At 39.3% G+C, this 20,671-nt stretch overlaps 2 protein-coding genes across 7 annotated transcripts in view; one reads left to right on the forward strand and one right to left on the reverse strand.

The window, feature by feature from the left end:
- The window catches only part of ralgps1 (Ral GEF with PH domain and SH3 binding motif 1), an 87,152-nt gene that overhangs the window by 33,377 nt on the left and 33,104 nt on the right, over positions 1 to 20,671 (forward strand). The window lies entirely within an intron of this gene.
- Positions 547 to 17,127, reverse strand: angptl2b (angiopoietin-like 2b). 2 transcript variants are annotated; one of them, XM_072682082.1, is made up of 6 exons: positions 16,437 to 17,127; positions 6,749 to 7,638; positions 3,233 to 3,426; positions 2,828 to 3,098; positions 1,882 to 2,086; positions 547 to 725 (listed from the first exon to the last, which is right to left on the reverse strand). In XM_072682082.1, exons 2-5 carry the CDS (start codon positions 7,602 to 7,604, stop codon positions 1,887 to 1,889), a joined length of 1,521 nt encoding a protein of 506 aa, XP_072538183.1. In that variant the 5' UTR covers positions 7,605 to 7,638; positions 16,437 to 17,127; the 3' UTR covers positions 547 to 725; positions 1,882 to 1,886. The 2 variants fall into 2 exon arrangements, with proteins under 2 accessions (XP_072538183.1, XP_072538182.1); XM_072682081.1 differs by having other exon boundaries at positions 547 to 2,086.

The following is a 20,671-nucleotide window of genomic DNA, read 5'->3' on the forward strand; positions in this document are numbered from 1 at the left end:
TGTATACTGTTATTTCATTTTATTTTCCAGTGTCACTTGTAGAAAGTCTTTCAGCTGCAGGCAGACGAGGGTGTGTTTCTGCTGCTGGGACAGGAAGGGGCTCTGGCATGCCTGAGGTTTAACACCCTGTCACTTTTCATTTGTCATTAAGGGACTGAATCTACTGCAGTTCTACTTTTAGCCATTACATTGAAGAACTATTGCAACTGCACTGCCGCTTTGCTCATGTTCTACCATGTTGATAAATAAGCCTGAATGTATAAATAGATGCTTTGCAAACAAGGGCTGCTAGCACTGTAATTATTAAGTTATTTAAGCTTACATTGAATTGGTCTTGAAATATGATAAAATGCAATGGTCAATATGTAACATTACAAGACCTATATTAATAAATATTTTACTTTTAGTTGATTATACACATACCTTGAAAATCAAAAGACAGAAAGCGCCCTCTAAAAAGGTGATTCATAAAAGTGGTATATTTTCATTTTGTGGAATGCTGAGTTTAATGCACAAAACCCTGAAATATCACCAAAGACCAGAATGTAGCTGCACATGTAACTGTACATTTTCTTTTTATTGCAAATGTTTAATGTTACAGGATGCATTTGTTACGAATATTTCGGACAAAATTATTCTATATACAGAAATGTGTTGGGTCTTCCTTTGGTTCCAACATTTTCATTTATACAGTACTTACAGTTTCTGATTCTTCAGAAGCAAACCTGGAAGTATGGTGAAATCTATCAGAAACACACACTGCAGAATACCTGATTTTAATACAGGGGTTGCATTTCATATAAAGGCATGCCTATAAACTGGAACTGATTTAATCAGGAAAAAACCTGTGCTTTGAATCAGGCTTTGAACATGCTGTAACCTGCTATTTAACTATTAAATGTAATTTTCATTCAGCCATTACGGTGTACATACTGATTTTGTTAAATATCAGATATAAGACTATCTTTAGACAGCAGTAAAATGAAAACAAGAGGTTTCATCTTCGATTAGGTTACAGTGGTACTTCTTTATGTGTTTGGTTTAGCTGCAAGCTTTTGTTTTTGTAGTAACAACAGCATCTTTTTGAAGCTGAGTTCTTCAGTTTTCTGATCAGTTGCCACAGAAGTGCCTGTAGTTCTCTGCCTGATCTCATAGCTTGCACTTTCTGTGTACCATCATCCATGTACCTGATTTGTTATACTGCAGCATGTTTGCTGGCAGGTCATGATATAAAAAAAACATCTTTATTATAGCATGACTTTTCAGACAATCTTGCTTTGCTAACAAGCAATTTAGGCTTCATTGAATGTTTAATGTCTATCTATATCTACACATGACTGAAACACACCATTTCAAGAAAGTACACAATAGATTGCAATCCCTGAAATAAATAATGATCTGTTCACCTCATTTTCACCATAATCTGTATTTATCACTGGATTAAGTGTCCTGTGTCTTGTCACATGGTATATTTCTGTGAAAGCACTAAATTCTTTCTTTAACATTACATGTTTAGTAACTCAAATTGGATTAATCTAGTCCAAAAGAAGAGCACAGTTGAACAGGCTGGATGAAGATTAGCTTTTGTTCTTTGGGTGGACAAAAGCCAGCATTATATGAAAACACTCCTTTAAATGACTACAGAATGGAAACTATTATGACAAGTAAAGTAGAGAGGCCAGCAGGTACATGTTTTTTGAATGTCAAGGAATTAAATGAAATTCCTTTACAGTCATTGTGTCCCTTTTCTTATATCAAAGTTGCTTTTGCCATCAATGTAGATATCTTTATCTTCCTAACCTCTCCAGTTTGGCTCACTACATATTAATGACACAAATCAGAATTGCACTTTTAGTCTACCCCCCACCCCTTTATTTATACCTCACTTAATGAAAGGTGTTTGGGTTGGGCCGGATCATCATAACAACCTTCTTTAGGGAATAGGCTCCTCCTCTGAATTCCGCCCAGTATACTCCATCCTGATAGCGACTGCGATAGTGTCCTCCCCGGTACCACACACCATTCAGATTTGAATGGGCGCAAGCGTTATACCACCAGCCTCCTTTCTGATAGTGGGCACAGTTACCTGGCAGAAAATAAAGATAATTTCTGTAATATTGGGTAAAAAAACATTTATCATTATCAAATTGTGTTAAATGCTGAATACAAATAGACACACAAATAGTGTGTACAGATTAGTACTTCAAGAGCTTATTTTTGTCCATTCTGTTCTGTGGAACAAAAATAACTAAATATTGTAAAAAAAAATAAATAAATAAAAAAGATAGAATAGTGATATAATGATAGTAATGAATTAGTTAGTCCAACATACAAATGTTGATATGAAATATCAAAATATATCTTATCCAGAGCGACATACAAGGTTATTCATATCACAGAGGTGGGCCAATGTAGTGTTAGGAGTCTGGCCCAAGGACTCTTATTGGTGTAGCGCAGCATAGTCACCCAGACTGGGAATCGAACCCTGGTCTCCCACATGGTGTTGTAACTCAGTGGTAGGTAGTGGTGTTATCTGTTGCGCCACACCAACAACATTTAACTTTCTGCAAATGACACCATGCTAACTAGTGGTTACTGTGCGGTCTTGCTGTTTCTTTAAACTGTTGTGACCATGACCTCTTTCAAAGCTGTGGCTAAACTAGGTAAATTGGAAGTATTTGATTTAACTAATTTAATTTACTAATTCTTTCACTTCTTTACACCACACTGTATGAGTTTCAGCTGTTGTTTCGCTTTCATAGTCTTTCATAGAGCCTTTATTATTGTAATGCTATTGTACTGCTAATGTATTTGTTTGTGCCCTTACCTGTGTATGCATCATGATCTCTGTCCAGTGTGGTGAACTGCTTGCCATTGTGCCAGGTGAGCGAATCCCCTGCATTACCATGGTAACGACCCACCCTTAACTTGTAGAAGTCAGCCTCAGGTTCCAGCCTAAAGCTGGCATACTCAGCAAATGTTTTGCGACCAGACCAGTCTTCTAGGGTCACCAGCAGCTTGTAGTTGCCCTGGTTGGTCAACCAGTAAATGTTCTCCAGCCCTAGCCAGTACTCTCCATCTATATTCCCAAAGCCTTGCTGTAGCAAATGGGTTAAAAAAAAAAAAAAAAAAACATTATCATAATCATTATTGATCAAAGGGAAATGCACAGGTGCTTACCAATTGACCAATAAGTGTAACACATAATAGACTCATCTATCTTTGCTCTTACTTTGTAAGTCTCCCAGTTCCTGAAGAAATTGACTGAGCCGTCCATGCGTCTTTGAATGACTGTCCAGCCACCAGGGTCTTGTCTCTGGTCACACCACACCTGCATCAACTTGTTGGTACTCTCAGGCTTTACCAAGAACATGCCACTATTGGTATGGCCACCATCCAGTGCCTCCAGACAATCCTTCCATGGACCTGAAAATTTAGACAGCAAGCTAATAAAATGAGGGGGGCCTACCTGTTCTCATCTTAGTCTCTTGCTGTGTAATCCTCTCAGGCCTATTTTTCTGTGGTGGGATCGTTGTATTTCTGGGAGGTAAAATGTGCTGTCCAATTCCAGTAAGCTGCCCACTATGATCTACTGTCACTTGAGCCCATGTTCCTTTTTTCAGTTGGAAAAACTCTGCATTGACTTTGGCTGCCATTTCTGGCTTTAGAAATTGCCTGTGGTTTGCAGTCCAAGCACAACACTGGCATGAAAGCCAAAGGGAGCCCTGATTGCTAAATAATGCAACAGTAGTGACTAGATTAGCAAATACTTCCAACGCTCCCTGGACTCAGTATTGAGTATTTATGTGAATGTGTCAAATATGGCTCCAACATCTATATTTTTCTCAAGCAGAAGCACAGGTAGGAAGGGCCATTATTTCATCCTAGCTCTTAAGAGTGGTTCCCTAAAGCAATCAACATATTTTATGTGCACTGCTTTAGCATAGCTGTTGTCACCAGTGGTGTTTGTCTAGTACAGATTGTACTCTATGGCATTTAAGTACATTTCAGTTGCTCTTGTCATTCTTTATAAATGTACAAAACCAAACTTAATGTAGTGTTATAACTCAAATTTGACATGCAGATCTCTGGACACCATGAAACTCTCCCTCAACCCATAAGGTATATTTGAAGACCAAAACACTGAAAATCCTGATGACTTATAAAAGTAACTTTATTATGATATAAAGAAATTGTACTGAATGCCTCCAAGAACAGGCCCCATTTACACGTCTAGATTGTGACTACACACGGCTGGCTTTTCTCCATGTTGACATGAATCATTCCTCTAGGCTCCTGTTCTGCTAGAGCGGGCTTTCCATGCTGTGGTGCCTGGAAGGCAGTCCTGCTTCTAATCTTTGCTTCTGAAGTGCTGCAGAGGCCTTATGCTTTGCCTATTTTGTAGTGTGCTGGAAAGTCCTGAGTGTTTACTTACACAGGGCTTTTAAAAAGTGGGCCTGCTGCCAGGTTGTTGGGACCTACTGCCCTCAGAGTAGAGAGTCTTTACTGAGCCATGCAGCAGCTGTCCCCTGCCAACCATGCTCATCACTTTGTAAGCGATTGCTGATCTATATGTAAGCATGCGTCTTCAACCTGAAAAGGATTTGGAGAAGATTCCTTCAAACTGTCTTTCTATTCTCTGATATTTACCATTAACTTGGCACCAGACATGTCACATTCTCTAAAATACAAATACAAATTCTACTATATACACCAATTAGCCATAACATTTAAAAGCTTAATATAGTCTAGGTTGCCCTCATCTGTCTGTTGTGAGAAGGGGCCTCCATGATCATCAGTGAGCCATGGGCACCTTGTTGCTGGTTTACCAGTTGTCCTTCCTTGGACCACGCTGAAACACCCCTGTCTGATGTTTTGGAGATGTGTGTAAGTTGTACGCTAAAATGAAATGTTGCATGGCTTAAAAGGTATTTCCACCCTTACTCGTATGCATTGCTGCAGTCCTAAAAAATTAAATATGTTAAATCCCCCAGCCATGACATCCTAACTACAGTGGATACCTGTGTCTCCAGTGTCCAAAATATGGTCATCCTAGCATTTTGTGTGTGTGTGTGTGTGTGTGTGTGTGTGTGTGTGTGTGTGTGTGTGTGTGTGTGTGGTTGCATGCATATACTCGAGCCAAACGTGTCATAGATATTGTTGTTTGAGTGGTGTGTCCTTAGCCCTAGACTACCTAATAGCTTGGTAATGTTGGTCTCATCACAGTATCTGTCTGTCTGGTTTTTCCATTCATAATGCTTTGGTGGTCTCAAGTAACTTGGCTCATTAACTTCTCTCCTCAAGCAAATCTGGATATATTCCAACATTCCTACTCCTTGTCTTAAAGAAATACCAAAGACAAAACTTTGCTTCATATTACTGTTGTTTCCTCTGAATTGCCAACATGCCAACAACGTGTGTGTGTGTGTGTGTGTGTGTGTGTGTGTGTGTGTGTGTGTGTGTGTATCTAAGCTGTTGTTTTTGCTTAGTTTGAAACAGTCATTTCAGCGGTGTGTGTGGTATGATCATTATTATTATTAATTTAAAGTCTCTTAGGAAGCATATTCTGTTAACTGGCTGTGTTTTGGTTTTTGGTTTTTCTCCCCCCTCACTTAATGTGTTGGTTTCCACTGTTAAGCATGCATATTCATTAACTTAAATAGGAACAGACTATTCTGAGTTTGTTGGCTTATCTTGGAGGTTCTGCTTAGTTTCCCACTTAAGGGTCAGCATTTTTAAACTCTCTTTTTGCTTTTTCCCTGTGTTTAACTGGTTATAGTATGTTTTACAGTGAGGGCTCTAGCTGCCTTAACACAGATTCTTGCCAAAAACAAGTCATTAGAAAGCCAATAAAAAGCATAATAATCACATTTTCCAGTTAGTGGTTAAACTAACACTATCCATTTGAACGTGCCCTTATAATGACATTTGTTGAAGAGAGTATGGCCATTGCTTAAGGTGTCAGTGCTTCTGTGACTGTGTCATTAATAAAATATGAAAAACAGCCTAAAGGGGAGTGGCCAATAAACTACTCTTCTTAGACATGCTAGATCAAGAGAAATTGCACCATCTTTATTACTGTGATGTATTATGAGTACTGGTATTTAAAGAACTCTATTCTCATTCAATTGGGACGCCCTCACTTACATAACCATGCATTCTACATGAGGACATATGGCTAATTTACATACCTATAGGGCTCTTCTACGTGCTTAAGCGTCAGGTGACCTGGAGCTATATTTTTATCAAGCATGGAGTCCTCACAAACTAGTGTTTTGCTTCTGAATAAGCTTTGTTTGGGGGATATCCATCCCCTGACCAGAGCACATGATGCCCATGTCAAAGCAAATACTTCAACAGTCATTTCATTGTAAAGCTGAAGCCAAAGTTCTTCTTTCATTGAGTCTGTGGGAGACAGACCAACAGTGTTGGAATGAATGAATAGGCAGTGGCAGAACAGTAGTGATTAATGACGGCAATTGTATGGATAGTGCACTGTGCACATTCAAATGCATATTCAGAGAAGGGATTTTAGAAGTTAGAAGAGGGCACATTTAACAAATGTAGAGGCCGTATACTTTTGTGACACATAAGCACTTGAATTAAAATTTTGCACTTTAACATAATTATTACTTAAATTCATATGTACTAGACTGCAAATCCAAATCTTTGGATATTTAGTTACTTTAGCGATGAACGTTAGTAAAGATTAGTAATATAAAAACTCAGAGTATGAACAGAAACTCACCTGAGGGTTTGTTGGTAGTGTAAGGACTATGAGTGCCACTTGGCATTGTGGGTAGAGGAGGTGGTGGCACTTTGAGATTTTGATCACTCTGAATCTCATTGGTTATCTGGTTGTTGCGATTATAAGTAGGTGGCTGATATGGCTTGCTGATGGGTGGAGAGGGTCTAGGCTGAGGTTGTGGCTGGGGCTGAGGGAGCAGTCTAGGTGCAGCCACAGGGGGTGCCCTCTGACAATGTGCCTCAAGGAGAGTGATGAGGGCTGACTGGTTGTTGGCCAATGAGGCCAAATACTGGTACTTATGCTCTAAATCTTTGTAGCGGTTTGTGAGCTGCAGCATCTCTGAGGTCTGGTTAAGAATCTTGTTCTCCAGCTGGGACAGCTCCAATGCATTGTCACGTTTGCGGATGATCTCGTGCAGCAGCTGCATGTAGAGTTGGGTCACACGAGAGTTCATGTTGCGCGACTCTTTGCGCAAGAGTTTCACCTCGTTGACGATGCCGCCGTCAACTTCTACAAGCTGCTGCAAAGTCTCAATCTGCCTCTTTTGCTTATGGAGCTCAGCATTGAGAACTTCTAGCTCTTGCTTGTTCACCCGGTTCTCCAGCACGGCCTCTGGCTCCTTGGAGTTGACACAGATGGCCCCTGTGACTTTCTGCTGGGGAACAATAAAGGTGTAGGAGCACTTGTCCTGAGAAGGGTCTTCAGGGGACCGGCGGGTACGTGAGGTCGAGAGGAATCCAGACTCTGGGCCTTCATCACTGCTGTCAAACTGCTGCACACCACCTCTGCCTTCCATTGAGGGGAAGAGTCCACACACCAGGAGTAGACCCACAATGCCCAGTACAGGGAGCTCCATGGTAACACCAACACACGTCTGACTGGACTGTGAGCTGCTTTTACAGATAGCATGGAGAGGAGGGGATTCAGGAGTGGTAAGGGAGGGAGAAACATTGAGAAAAAGAGAATATTTAAGTGAAATTTAAGTAGATTTGCTGTGAAATACCAGTACACACACCTCAAGGCAAAGGATTCAAAATTAGAAAGATGGGAAAATTGCCATCTGTGTATCTCTTTTCATGCTATTGTCCATTAATAAAAGGACAGGGAAATGAGCTTGTTGGACACAATTGTGTCGCCATCTGAAATCTGCATCATTTCAAGCACAATAGGGATACCTCTACCTGACACAGTACTTGACATTCCTTGTAGTTATTAAAAATAAGTTTTCCAATACTTTTCCGGACGCATAGGGTTGTTTCCCTCCATTGCTTGCCTGCACAAGCCTTGCTTAATCAAACTAACCCACTTTGTGTTGACACAGGCTCTATATGTGTCACCGTGATCTGTGCATTGAACCACAAAGTGCTAACGGGCAAATGAGCCCATTAGCACCTGTGCAAGGCTGCTCCTGATTGAAATCCAATCATTGCAGTTCCTTCTCTCCAGAGACCAATTAGGTTTTAACTGGCAAATTCAATCTGGCATGCAACCATGTTCCTTTGTTACCTACTGGGATGGCATGGGGAATGTAGCTGGTGGTGAAGGATTATTTAGTTGGATGGGATTATATGTCCTTATCGCCTGTAGTTTTGTGAGCCCATGGCTTGACTGAGACTAGATTAGAAACAGAGAATGATTCTGCTTGATTTAATGTAAGTTCATTAGCCTCTACTCTGTTCTAGGTGCACTCTTTAGTGCTGGTTTAAAAGCAAAGAAAGTGGCACAGTACTCCCTCCATTGAAACAAAGTGTTTCCGTGATAGTTTAACAACGTTTCAGATATCATGTTGTGTTCTTGTTCCACTGTAAAATAGTTCCACACTGCAGACTCAACTCTTTTATTTACCTTCTGATAATACTCCCCAGTGCTGCCAGCTAGACAGTAATGTATGTTAAAGTCTTGAGGCCACTAGATGGTGCTACTAACACAGACTCAAAACATGGTCATGAGGCTAAAATACACGATACCCTATCCATTACAGAATAGTTACTGTACATGAGCCAGAGCTAGCCTTATAGGGTCATTTGTAAGTTGTCTTTACCATCTTAATAAAAATGTTTGTCGCACACTTTGCGTTCAGATAATTTGATTCAGATGGTGAGTTCTCCACTGTGCTGTTCATTTCAGTGACTTTGACTTTACTCATCAATGCAAGCAGTGCAAGTTATAAACTTTAAATTAGTCTAATTCCATTATTGAACTACTACTATGCTATGAGTAGTACAGTTTTCTTAAGATCTTGAACAGCTCACACTATGCGGCCAAGAATGCAGCAGAGCCTAGTTGCTAGGTGATGAGGACTGTTTTTAATGATGTTGCGCATTGTTTGTACGGATGTCCTGGCGTGGTCCTTATCTGGGTGTCTGCCATGTCAGTGAGTGTTTGCAGATGGCACCTCCTATCTTCGGCTTCGGGCCTTAATATCACAGAGAGCAAGAACGGAAAGTCTGATGCAACTGTCAGTTGAGGCTGACTGTGGCATTGTGCAACGAGAAGTGCAGATGTCAATACCAATTATTTGTAACTCAATCCTTCAGCAAAAGAGCCTGTGATTGATAAAATCTGTATTGCTGATATTTGATGGCTATAAAATCTAAGTATACATCTAACAATTGCTGTAAATGTCAAAGTCGACATTCAAAATCTACAGTCTAACTTGTACTAGCAAAACATTTAATGCTGTGCAAATATTGCAAGGTTGCAAAATAAGATAAGATAAGATAGTCCTTTATTAGTCCCGCAGTGGGGAAATTCCCAATAATAATATATTATGCACGGTCATATTGACCTAGCTCAAGCCCTTTACACACAAATACCAATACATCAACTCTGAATTGTTCCCCAAACTTTAAGGAACTTGCAGAGTTTTTTTTTTTTTTTTAACAGAACATGAATGGAATGAAAGGCTCATGAGGGAGAGGGGGTATTTCTGCAATAGTTTAATTTCTAAGCAGACATAACTCGTGATTGAAAGACAAGGTGGATTATATTTCTCCACATGGTTTTGCCAGCATGGGCAGAAATGGATAATTAGTTCTTATTATTTTTATATTCACATATTCCATAAAAATATCTTGTCTTAAATGGTTTGTTAGCTTTTAACCAGGCAGGAATCATTCTTTAACAAAATTTGTTGTTCTCAGTGTACTTAAGTCAACCCCAGGCTGTGTTTAAAATGCTCCATAGAGAAATACCTTTGCTTTTCAACATCTCTGTTATCCTGGGAGTATAGCCAGCATGGATGCATTAAGGGTCTGTCCAGTCAGTGTTGAAAACAAAAAGAATATTACTACAGATGGTCAAAGATTTGGAAAATGCTCATTCCTGAACCAGAGAAAAAAGTTGGAGGGACAGAGAACGATAGATATGTAAAGGTAAACAGAATGATGTGGAAGACAGCACATTTTGCTAGTCCCATACATGATCTGGTAGGACCACAGAGACGGTCTAGACAATTTATTCTTGTCTCTGTTGGTTATCTCAGTCCAACAGGCATTTTGAGGCTTTAATGAAGTCTGCAAATGTCCAGGAAACTACCCACAGCCCAGCTGCCCTCAACATCAGTTCACAACCAGGTCAGTTTAAAAATATTCATCTAGCTGTCAGTTTATATAATCTTTCTCTTGCTCTCACAGAGCTCCTTCTCATGTCTTCAAAGTTTATGATCAGAAGGCTTCTGAGGAGAAAAATCACAAAGTGGTTAATGTAATGGCAGTATTATTTATGCTGCCAAAGTATTTCCATATTTCCGGTCACTGACACTGTTCTACTATACTGTTGCTGGAGATTAAATATGAGAATTAAATATGCACCCTTCAACTATGCCATTGGATTCATTCTCAAATGTTTAGCTGTGAGGCGGTCATGTAACACTGAATATGCTGGTGTGGGCCAAGTTGAGTGTGACTGTGTGTTCAAGCAAAGTGGTTAGATGGCTTAATTATTGTGAATGATATCACCAAAATTGCCTTTTTCCTATTAATTGATTGTTAGTAAGCAATGGTTGATTAGTAGCACTAATCACAGACGTAGCAGTTTGTACACAATTAGTTATTGCTAAATACATCATTATTCAGTAATAAAGAACACTTAACTAATGTAAAAGAAATCTAAAAGTAGTTTCTTTAAACGTAAGTGATCTTTAAATTGAAAGGCTTTCTAAACAAATGCAAATGTTTGACCACACCTTTCTTACACATTTTTTTTTATTGATTCATTAAAAAATCAGCTATAGAGGACATTTAAATATTGCATTTAGAGAACATTTGTTTGACATTAACATATTGGGGAACAAATAAGTACATGAGTACAAACATTTAGCAATTTTTTCTCTACACACACACCTTTTAAAGGAATTGAAACTAAGCCAAAAGATGTGATTAACATGTAGACATCAGCTTTAATTGAAGGTTTTTAACAAAAATATTGCCTATTTACTAAAGTAACTGCAATTTTAGCATGGTCCTTTCCATTTCATAGGCTTTATATGATTGGACAATTAACAGATGAGCAGTTTAATGGCCAGATGTGACCTGCTCCCTCATTATTTTATGACTAAAAGAGATAATGGGTCTGGAGTTTTAAGTGTTAAATTTGTATTTGCTGGCCATTTGTGGGAGTTCTTGATATGTGGTCCAAAAAAGTGTTAATACAAAATGAAGGAGGCCATATTAGGCTGGAAAGGCATTCATTCTTTGGTAAAGGACGGTAAAGTCTACAGTCAAGAGATGACGCCATTAAAGTAATTACAGAGAGTTTACTTCAAGATGCAAACCATGAGTAACACTCAAACAGAAAGGTCAGATTAGACTGAGGAAGACATTGGCCTGTAATGTTATCCAGCCTTATGATGTTATGTTGTAATGTTATCCAGGACATGTGTTTATCGCAGAAAATCTTATTGTGATGACATAATATGATTAATCATGTAGCCCTAATGCCAGTTGTCACATTTTACTAGTTTTATTATTAGATGCCTACTATTTGTTATAACTGTGCTAAAGTATCTCTCATGTTTGTGCACACATATATTTATGTCCTCATTGTTAGATCAATTTTCAGAGAAGCACATTTATTTTTGTAGGTGCTGACTGACAGGTGGGATTGATTCATTCAGTTCATCATTCATTCAGTTCATCTCCTGTTTGATTTGGTGTAAGGTGAGATTCACTTGAATGCACAGATTGTATTATTAAACTTTATAGAAAATTCATAGCATCATGGTAATCTCTCTCTCTCTCTCTCTCTCTCTCTCTCTCTCTCTTTCGTTCTATTTCTTTCTCTCTCACGCAAACAGTGACCAACACTGACCTCATCACAGTTTTTCCTGCTTCTTAGCTTAGAGGGGAAAAAATAATAATAATAATGAATTCCTTTGCATGAAGTGTGTTTCTCATGGGGAGCATAAAGGCAGCCCCCGAGTGCTGTTGTAACAGTCCTATAATGATAGGGTGAGCTAGCAACTGGTGGAGAAATTCTGACAGGGCCTTGGCCAGTCAGGGCTTTCAAAGCAGTTACTGTCAGCCATGAGCTCATGCCTGTGTTTAACTGTGGATGAGCTGTGGTTCCCTTTACACTTGGAGTGTGTGTGTAGTGTGCAGACGCTTGTGGTTAGCCTTGTGGAACATGAACTTTGTGGGTAAAAAGGATTTTAAAGGCGGAGTGGAAACCCCGAAGTCTTAGTGCCAGACGTACCAGAGACATGTAAACTGCACAAGGTGCGTGTGTGTGTGTATGTCGTTTCCTGTAGATTATAGGGTTATCCAGTAGGTAAAGAAAGCACATCTGCCCCAATACAAAACACTGTCATTACTCTCTTACTCTCTCCTTTATAGCTCTTTCATATGCAAGCAGGATGGAGAATACACCACAAAACTGAATCAACAACACAGTATTGGCTAGTAATAAACACAGTATTAGTGAATCATCAATACAGTATTAGTTCTGATGAGTAGCCCGTATGCTTAGTTCGGCCCTAGAACTTGAATTCATTTAGTGAGAAAGCCCTACGTATCTACATAATGGTATCTTTAAAAGGAGAAGGGGCATCAGCAGTTCCACACTTGCATACCTTGTGATAAGGTCAGTGTGATAAATCATTAAACCCTAAATTACTACTTATATTAAATACATCTGTAAATAAAAACACTATTATGTAATTACATAAATACGAAAATAATGTTCAGAAACTGTGGGTTATCTGTGCATTCCATGCACCAGAAAGGTTTGAAACTACAAAGGCTACTCTGAGTATAAGGGGTTAAACAATTTTGTGTTCTGTATGTTTTAGTTTGTGTAAAGAAAATAAATAAAAAAAAACTGCTGTGAGCAACAAATTCTTGATGTATACCAAACAGACCATAAATTGAATATTAAATGTTTCCTCAGTGTTAAAGGTGCCTGTTTTTTTGTGGAGGGGAGGGGGGGAACATTTATGATGATATGAAACTGTTATGAAAATATGATATTCAAACAAAAAAAATCTAACTGCAATTTAGATGTTAAGCATTGGTATAGCTTTAGCTTATCAACAGAACAGGTGAGGGATAGAAAAAATGCTGTCAGTTGTCCCGTGTCAGCGCAGCTGTGTTTCAGTGAGTAATTAAAGGGTGAGTGGGCACAACTGGTAGGTGTTTGCTCTCTCTCTCTCACCCCTCACTCTCCCCCTCTTTACTTGTCTTTCTCATTTCAACCTGAGCATGGCATTCCATAAATTCTTCCCTCCCTCATTAGAGCAAGCTGAACTGAACTGCCCCCCCCACACACATACACACACACCAGTGGCAGTTGATGAAGCTCGAGCTTAACACTCTTTCCTCTGTGCCCTCATGCTGTTGTCTGCACACAGATTAGCTCGGATTGCCCAGTTTAAGTCTGACTTAATTTCAGTGTAATCTGCCCTTACACTCTTGTTCTTAGCTTTACAAGCAGAACAATTACAATTTACAAGCAGAACATTATTACATTTACTGAAAGCCCATATTATACATGTCTTGTATTTAAATGCTTTCTTTAAGGTTCTCCTACAATGCTTTTTGCGGGTTCATGCTGGCCATTATACAGGCTGTTTTTGTTACTGTGCCTTTAAGACTGAGTATATATGAATAATCTCTTGATTTGGTGTTCTGTATTGAGCCTCATTAGAAGAAAAATACAAAATTATCAGTACTCTTTCTAGGTGGGCAGATAGCGTTCTCTCCCCTATCACTCTTAAGTAATGATGGCCAGCACAGGCGTCTTTGAAAAGAGCCAGGGGCTTCCTTTGCATGTATCGGAGGAGATGTGTCCTTACCCTGCTGGTGTCTGTAGCATTGCTAGTTACATATGGGTGCATTAGCTGACCGTACCAAATTGGGAGAAAAGGGGAAAGAAATTTGCTAAAAAAAAAAAAAAGTGCTTATGCGGTCATGCAAACCCAGCCAGGAGTGTTAAATCAAATTTGTAGAGCGTTTTTTACAACGGACGTCACAAAGCAGCTTTCCAAGAATTCAGTATATAATATAAGATATAAGATATCAAAAAACATAAACCATAAAGTCTCCAGCCTAAAGAGCTAATACCTTAGCTCCCAATGCAAACCCAAATATTGTGCCAAGCTGAAGTACATTTCCTAACAACAACAAAAATCATTTTGTTTTTTTGTGTTTAAGTTGCCGTGGTGTCACCATCATATCTGGATCACCCATATACTCCTGATCAGACAAGAAAGTGTAGATTGTTTCTTCTAAATGTAAGTGTGAAGTCAGCAATATTGTAAAGCATTTTGCCTGTCCACACCAAAACACTGAAAACAGAGTTTTAGAAAAATTCCAACGTAGAGAGCAAAAAAAAACAAACAAAAAAAACCAGGAAGAATAAACGTTTGCTTTTTTTTTTTTTTTTTTTTAACAAATATCCAGATACCTGTGGGTGTGGCCTAATATTCTTATTTGGGTGTAATATTGCATAAATCAGAAGGAATGCAAGAACTGATTATAATTAACCATAATAATATTCAGGGTATCTACATTTGTCCTCACAAAAACAAACATTTGGGGCTGCAAACATTTAAAAATAAACTACTTAATTTCATACAAATTGTATTGGACGAATTGTATTGAGTGATTGAGGTGGAAGATTTACATCCTTGCCTCCTGTTAATCCTTGGTTAAACCATTATCTTGCAGAGGGGCAACAGAAAGGTCATCACTGCCTATATTGTCTGATTGTTCCTTTCACAGTGGCTCGGCTTCATGAGAACCTTTTTTCTGGAGTTGTTTTTAATTTTGATCATTTATTTGCAAAACTGAATGTGTGATGACAGTCCTGAGTGACTGCCCCTAATTGCTCTCCCTATCACTAGCAGCATACCTCTGCCACACTTACTCTGCAAGCACAGAGGGGACTGGTTCTGATATGCCCCAGTGATTGTCCTAAAGCCCCCTTATCCAAATAGAGCCCTGGCAGAGTGCACAAAGCCTGATTCAGAGCTGCCTCTTCCCCACCCCCTGCAACACTGCAGCTGGAAAGAGCTTCCTGAGGGATGAAATGGTCCCTCACAGCACTTTCATCCTGCTCCATTCATGGGTTTAGTTGAGTGGTAATGCAGAAGCACATTCAAAATACATTTAAGTTAGATCGATTAGATATGTTGCTTCAGCACCTGCCCACTGGCTTCTCATAATAAGCTTTAAAAGAATTTCTGATATATACTATACATACTATAGATATCCATTTTCTGAGGTTACAAATTAAATATATGGTAGATAGATTAAGGCTTTTTTTATTATTAATATTTTCAGCTGCACTGCACAACAGCAACTCCTACACTGACAAATGCTGGAAATTGTTACTGGCAATCTGTGTTTTCTCCTCCCTGTTTCTATCCTTTTATCGCTTGTTCACCTTCCATCTCTTCCCCCTGCTCCCACAAGTTTGCTGTTGTCCTAGTTAGCGATGCTGTCAAGAAAACTGCACACACACACACAAGTTAAGACCCCCAGCCTGTGTGCTGTTGACGTCAGCACTTGGCCATTGCTACGTTGTTGTGCTGGATTGTGTGTGGGTGTCCAGAACAATCTGATAAGAAGCCAAATGTGTTTACTGGCAGTTAATGGACGCTTGCCTCTGAAAGGAATGCACATCCCTTCTAAAGCTCATACATTACACTTAAAAAATAAAGGTGCCTAAAAGAATTCTTTGGTGTGATGCCACACAAGAACTACTTCAGGGTCCCTAAAGGGACTTTACAGTGGAGGGTTATTTAAACAAGTTTTTACCTAGAAATGTCATGACCATTTAGGAATCCTTTTTTAATCTGCTTTAATCTTCTTTTATTTATTTTTGTTATGTTTGGTGTTTTTCCTGAAATTGAACTGAAACACCATTGCTTCAATGCTTCTGTGTGAATATGTAATTGCCTTGGGTAATGCATACAGCTCCTAATAGTTGTTTTGGAAAACAAAGCTAAAACAATTAGCAAATCACAGAGTGGCTCAAAATCCTTTGGTGTCTTTGGTTTTTAAAGTCAACTGCTTTTATTTTGTAAATTGATCTGTAAATGTGAAGAACCTTAGTCCATCTCTAATTGAAGAATGTTATCTAGAACTAGAGGTTCAGGACCATTTTAATGACCTTTTATATATAATACTGTGATGCATTGACTTAAAAGCCACTCAAGTCATTCAGAGAAAGCAAAGACAATTCTTACCAGACAATTACACACTCTCCAACAATAGCTTTTCAGGCTCCCTTCAATGTCCTGGAGAAGTCATCACAGCTTGTAGAAAGCTCTGTGGTGCCCCGCACCCTCTGTTCTCTTGAGTTTAGTCTTCCCGTTCTGAGTGTTAATCTCCTGCTGTTACTCTTTGTTGGTGTGTGTCCTCTATGTCAATGGAGACACTTCTCCCAAGCTTCCAAATAAGTACCTTTGTCTGTCTGGAGACACTGAGGCTGTAAAAAAGAAAAAAAAAAACAAAAAAAAAAACAGGAGAACCAGACAGTCTGAAATAGGCTAAAACTGATTAGGTAAAACAAATAGGCCAAGAGATGTGCTGCACAGTCCCATAAATTGAAAGTGAAAAGGTGAAACGATAGCCTTTGATAAAAAAAAAACTTAAATATTAGTCCACAAGAGATAAGTCCTTTGTATTGTAAATTGGTCCCCTAATGTGGTTGGCAGAACAGAAAGTTGTCATAAGAAAAGCTTCCAAGGAGGAAATTGAAAGTGCTCCAGGTGTTCCTTGAGTGAAGTAAAGTAGCTGAGACTGTTTCAGAATTGTGGAGTAGACGTGGGAGGTGGAGGTTCCTCGGTGCTCTCAGTAGGAGTGAGTGAGCCCAGCAGGGTCAGTCTGCCTTTCTCAAGCCTCAACAAGGTGTGTGTGTGTGTGTGTGTGTGTGTGCGCTTGTTTGTATGTGTGTTCTGTCACTCTCTCTGAGATGTCCATTTCTTCTGCCATACTAGTCAACCTTCAACACACTCACACATACTCACTCTCTCTCACTCTCTCTCTCTCTCTCTAAAATGATAAAAAGTGTTCTGGCACATTGTCTCAACAAGCAGTAAATGTGGGATAGACCCACCCCCTCTATTCCTTTCTCCACCCCTTGGCACAAAGACATCTACAAGCATGAGGTACAACCCCCCTCTCCCCCCCCCCCCCTCCAGACAGACACTCTCCCCTTCAGTGTGTGTGTGTGTGTGTGTGTGTGTGTGTGCGTGCCTTTTTCTCTCTCTCTCTCTCTCTCTCTCTCTCTCTCTGTGGGGCTATTTTTGTACTTTTGGCTGTCATCTAGAACAAAGTGATGTCACAGAAGTCAACTTTTAGGTACTGAGTACTCGAGGTAAGGCAGCCTAATTGACAGTCATGCATATCTTCCAGAATGTGAAATAAATTGCATGTCGTCATGTGTTCCATACATACTTGTCAGTAGCATTTTACAATTGCTTGTGTTTTAACAGTAGCCTCTTAGATGTGTGTAACCAACAGTTGTTACCCCAGATCTACTCAGATTGACTAGGACAGTTTTTTTTATACATAAATCCATTCTAAATCCATAGGCATTAATTGCATCTCCACCAGCAGGCTCTATAACTTAACATGGTCTGCCGCTTCCTAAACACTTCCACTTTTCAGTAATACCACAATTAATGGTGGAATATCTGGAAGGGAAGACATTTCATGAACTGGCTTGTTGCAATGACCTCATCCTGTTACAGTACCATGCTGGAATTTGAGAGCTCTTAAGACTGACCCATTCTTTTAGACACCTGTGGCAATGGGACTGAATGAAACAATTGAATTCAATGATTGAGATGTGACTACATTTGTCCATGTAATGAATTTGCTTTGCAAATCAAGACCAGTGTTGCTAAGAAACACTGAGTACATTAATCACCCAAGATCTTTTCCAAATTCGAATACATGCCTAAACACTACTGTCACTATGCTGAAACTACATCCAGGCAATTTAGGTCACATACTAATCAGTGTTGTTTAGGGCACAGAATGATCTAAACATTAAAAGAAAATCTCACAATGTAGCAGAACACAGAGGATAGCAATATTAGACACCAGGTGTTTAATTCCAGAATTTAACTGACCTGTATCAGGGAGAATAGCACCTCTGTCATTGCTACTCCAGGCTCTGCACGCTGCTAACTGCACTATGTTACTGTGGTGGAGCTGTAAGTGCAGTGTTCACAAGAACTACATAACGCTGCAAAACTCAAGTCATATTCATATAAAGTCCTGTAATATTACTCTACTGCCTCAGTTCACAGATTGACCAGAAATTAATGTATCTTTTAGGAGTGGTGCAAAGCATTATTGCACTTCCTGACTGTAGGGAGAACCCAGGAGCAGGGAATACTGATTCGCACATAAGGCTGCTGTAATAAACCTGTATCTTTAATTTGAAATTAACATGATAATACTGTAATCGCAAATGTAATCTATGAAGTCAATGTGCCTGGGTGACATTCATGCATGCGGAAACCATGTAGGGTAGAGTAAATTATTTTCTGCTGGACTGCTCCGTTAACATGATTGTGGCCTCCTGCTCTTAAAACAGATCTAGGTTCTGTGTTTTTTGTTATTATGCTGGTTGATTGACCACCTGGTTGAATTTGACCACCTGGTTTCTGATGTTGCTGTTTTTGTGTTCTCTTCTTGTTGGACCTCAAATAGTTTATTGACTATAGTTTATTACTGAAAAAAAAATCTGTCATTTTCTAGCTTCAGTGACGCACTTGTGTTTAGCAATTTACCAGATGCTCTGAACACTTAATTTCTAAACTCTCTCCTGTTTCTCTGATTTCCCAAATTCACAGAATGGTTGGAACATGCCAGTGCGCACAAAGAATGTATGAAGGCGTGGTATATTCTGTTTATGTTGACCTCTGTGAATTTTAGAATATTCTGCTCAAACTGTCTTCAGAACTCCAAAAGTGTTTAGAGTTAAGGCAGTTAAGGAGTTTAGGCACTGGAAGTAGCAGAGCTCATAAATTCAACAACATAGCCATGCTGGTGCTTTTAAAATCCTTAATTCCCCAGAACAGGAAGTGGGCTTGGGGGTATTTACAAGCTGCTGGATATCGTACAATTCACCCGAAGCAGGCACACTCATGAAAAAGATGTTGCCTCCCTAGGTGTTCCCCAAGCAGATGCTTAATGGAAACAGTTGTTTCACTGTAGGTCAAAGCTCAGCTGTTCTTAAGCTTCATCAATAGCGTTGCTTGACTGCTCGATTGTGATTGACCGTTGTGTGTACCATCACTTGAATCTCTGAAGTTTTGTTTTGTTTTGTTTAGACAGAATTCTATATTTTTAGGCATCTAATCTATTGAATCTAATCAGTCACAGTTTTGACTAGAAACAGACTTCCCTTTCCTGTTGCTTTAGTCTTAAGCCGGAAAGCAAGTATATCCTGAAATAGGCACTGGAGGACTTGATTGAAGCATCTGAACAGGAGCAAGACTTTCTCCAAGATCATATATATTCTCAGATTTTCACAAAACAACTACAGTCAACACTGTTTGCGGATATTACAGTGCATTTTAAGTGGTTTTCCAGTAGTATTAACTTCTGCAACACCAAAACAACATTTTTACATTTTACTACATTTTTAATGCCCCAATTTTGCTCTAGTACATGGTAGCTACATAGAAGACAAGGCAAAAGGGTATAATTGTAGTTTCTCTTAAGCTGTTTTTTTTTTATAGTTGGTGAAATGGTGATGAGCAAAGATCAAGTTTTGAATTATTTAGCATTTTAGTGGTATTGGAAAAGTGCTTACCTTTCAATACATCATGCAACACTGATCTAATACGATCTTTGCGATTACTGCAAACCCAAATTATGGCATGGAACCTGAATAAATATATATAGAAACAGAACAAATTGAAATGACTAACCAAGTGATGGAAGTGAAAATGCTGCATATCATGTGACAAGGCCACACCTTTGCCAGACTAGAGGAAGTATGTTATAAGGCAACCTCTTGAAAGTAACCAGTTTCAAAGCCAGTTTCATTAAATGACATAAGTTCTCCATGTGTAAGTGGTAGCTGGAAAAGCCTGTGTTCCTTTCTTTTTCCCCCTTTGTCTCTTTTACTGCACCAGACAGCCATGTGGTTTGTGAATGAAGCTGTCTAATCTGCATCTCAGACTGGGTGAATTACACTGAATGCTTTACTGTCGACTGTGTCCCTGGCCCACATCCAAAACCAGTGTGTTACAGCGCGGCTTGCTTCTCTTTCCATTGCTAATCCAAAACAGGTGCAGGGGTGCTAGTGAATAATAAGAGGGGGAAAAAAGTTAAAGTTAGTTCTGCCACTATATTGAAAGGCAACCAGTCAGAGCTTTCTCAAATCTGAATTGGTTCACATGGGTTGAATCATGAGGAAAACTGGGTTCTTGCTTGGGAAATGTTTCACATATGCTTC

Source organism: Salminus brasiliensis, chromosome 6, assembly GCF_030463535.1.
Source record: "Salminus brasiliensis chromosome 6, fSalBra1.hap2, whole genome shotgun sequence".
Lineage (NCBI taxonomy): Eukaryota > Metazoa > Chordata > Actinopteri > Characiformes > Bryconidae > Salminus > Salminus brasiliensis.

Coding starts and splice junctions, on each gene's coding strand:
- angptl2b (XM_072682082.1), bottom strand. CDS start 7,604: ATGGAGCTCCCTGTACTGGGCATTGTGGGTCTACTCCTGGTGTGTGGA. Junction 3,427..6,748: donor CACTACCAACAAACCCTCAG/GTGAGTTTCTGT, acceptor CTAAATTTTCAG/GTCCATGGAAGGATTGTCTG. Junction 3,099..3,232: donor GGAACTGGGAGACTTACAAA/GTAAGAGCAAAG, acceptor CATTTGCTACAG/CAAGGCTTTGGGAATATAGA.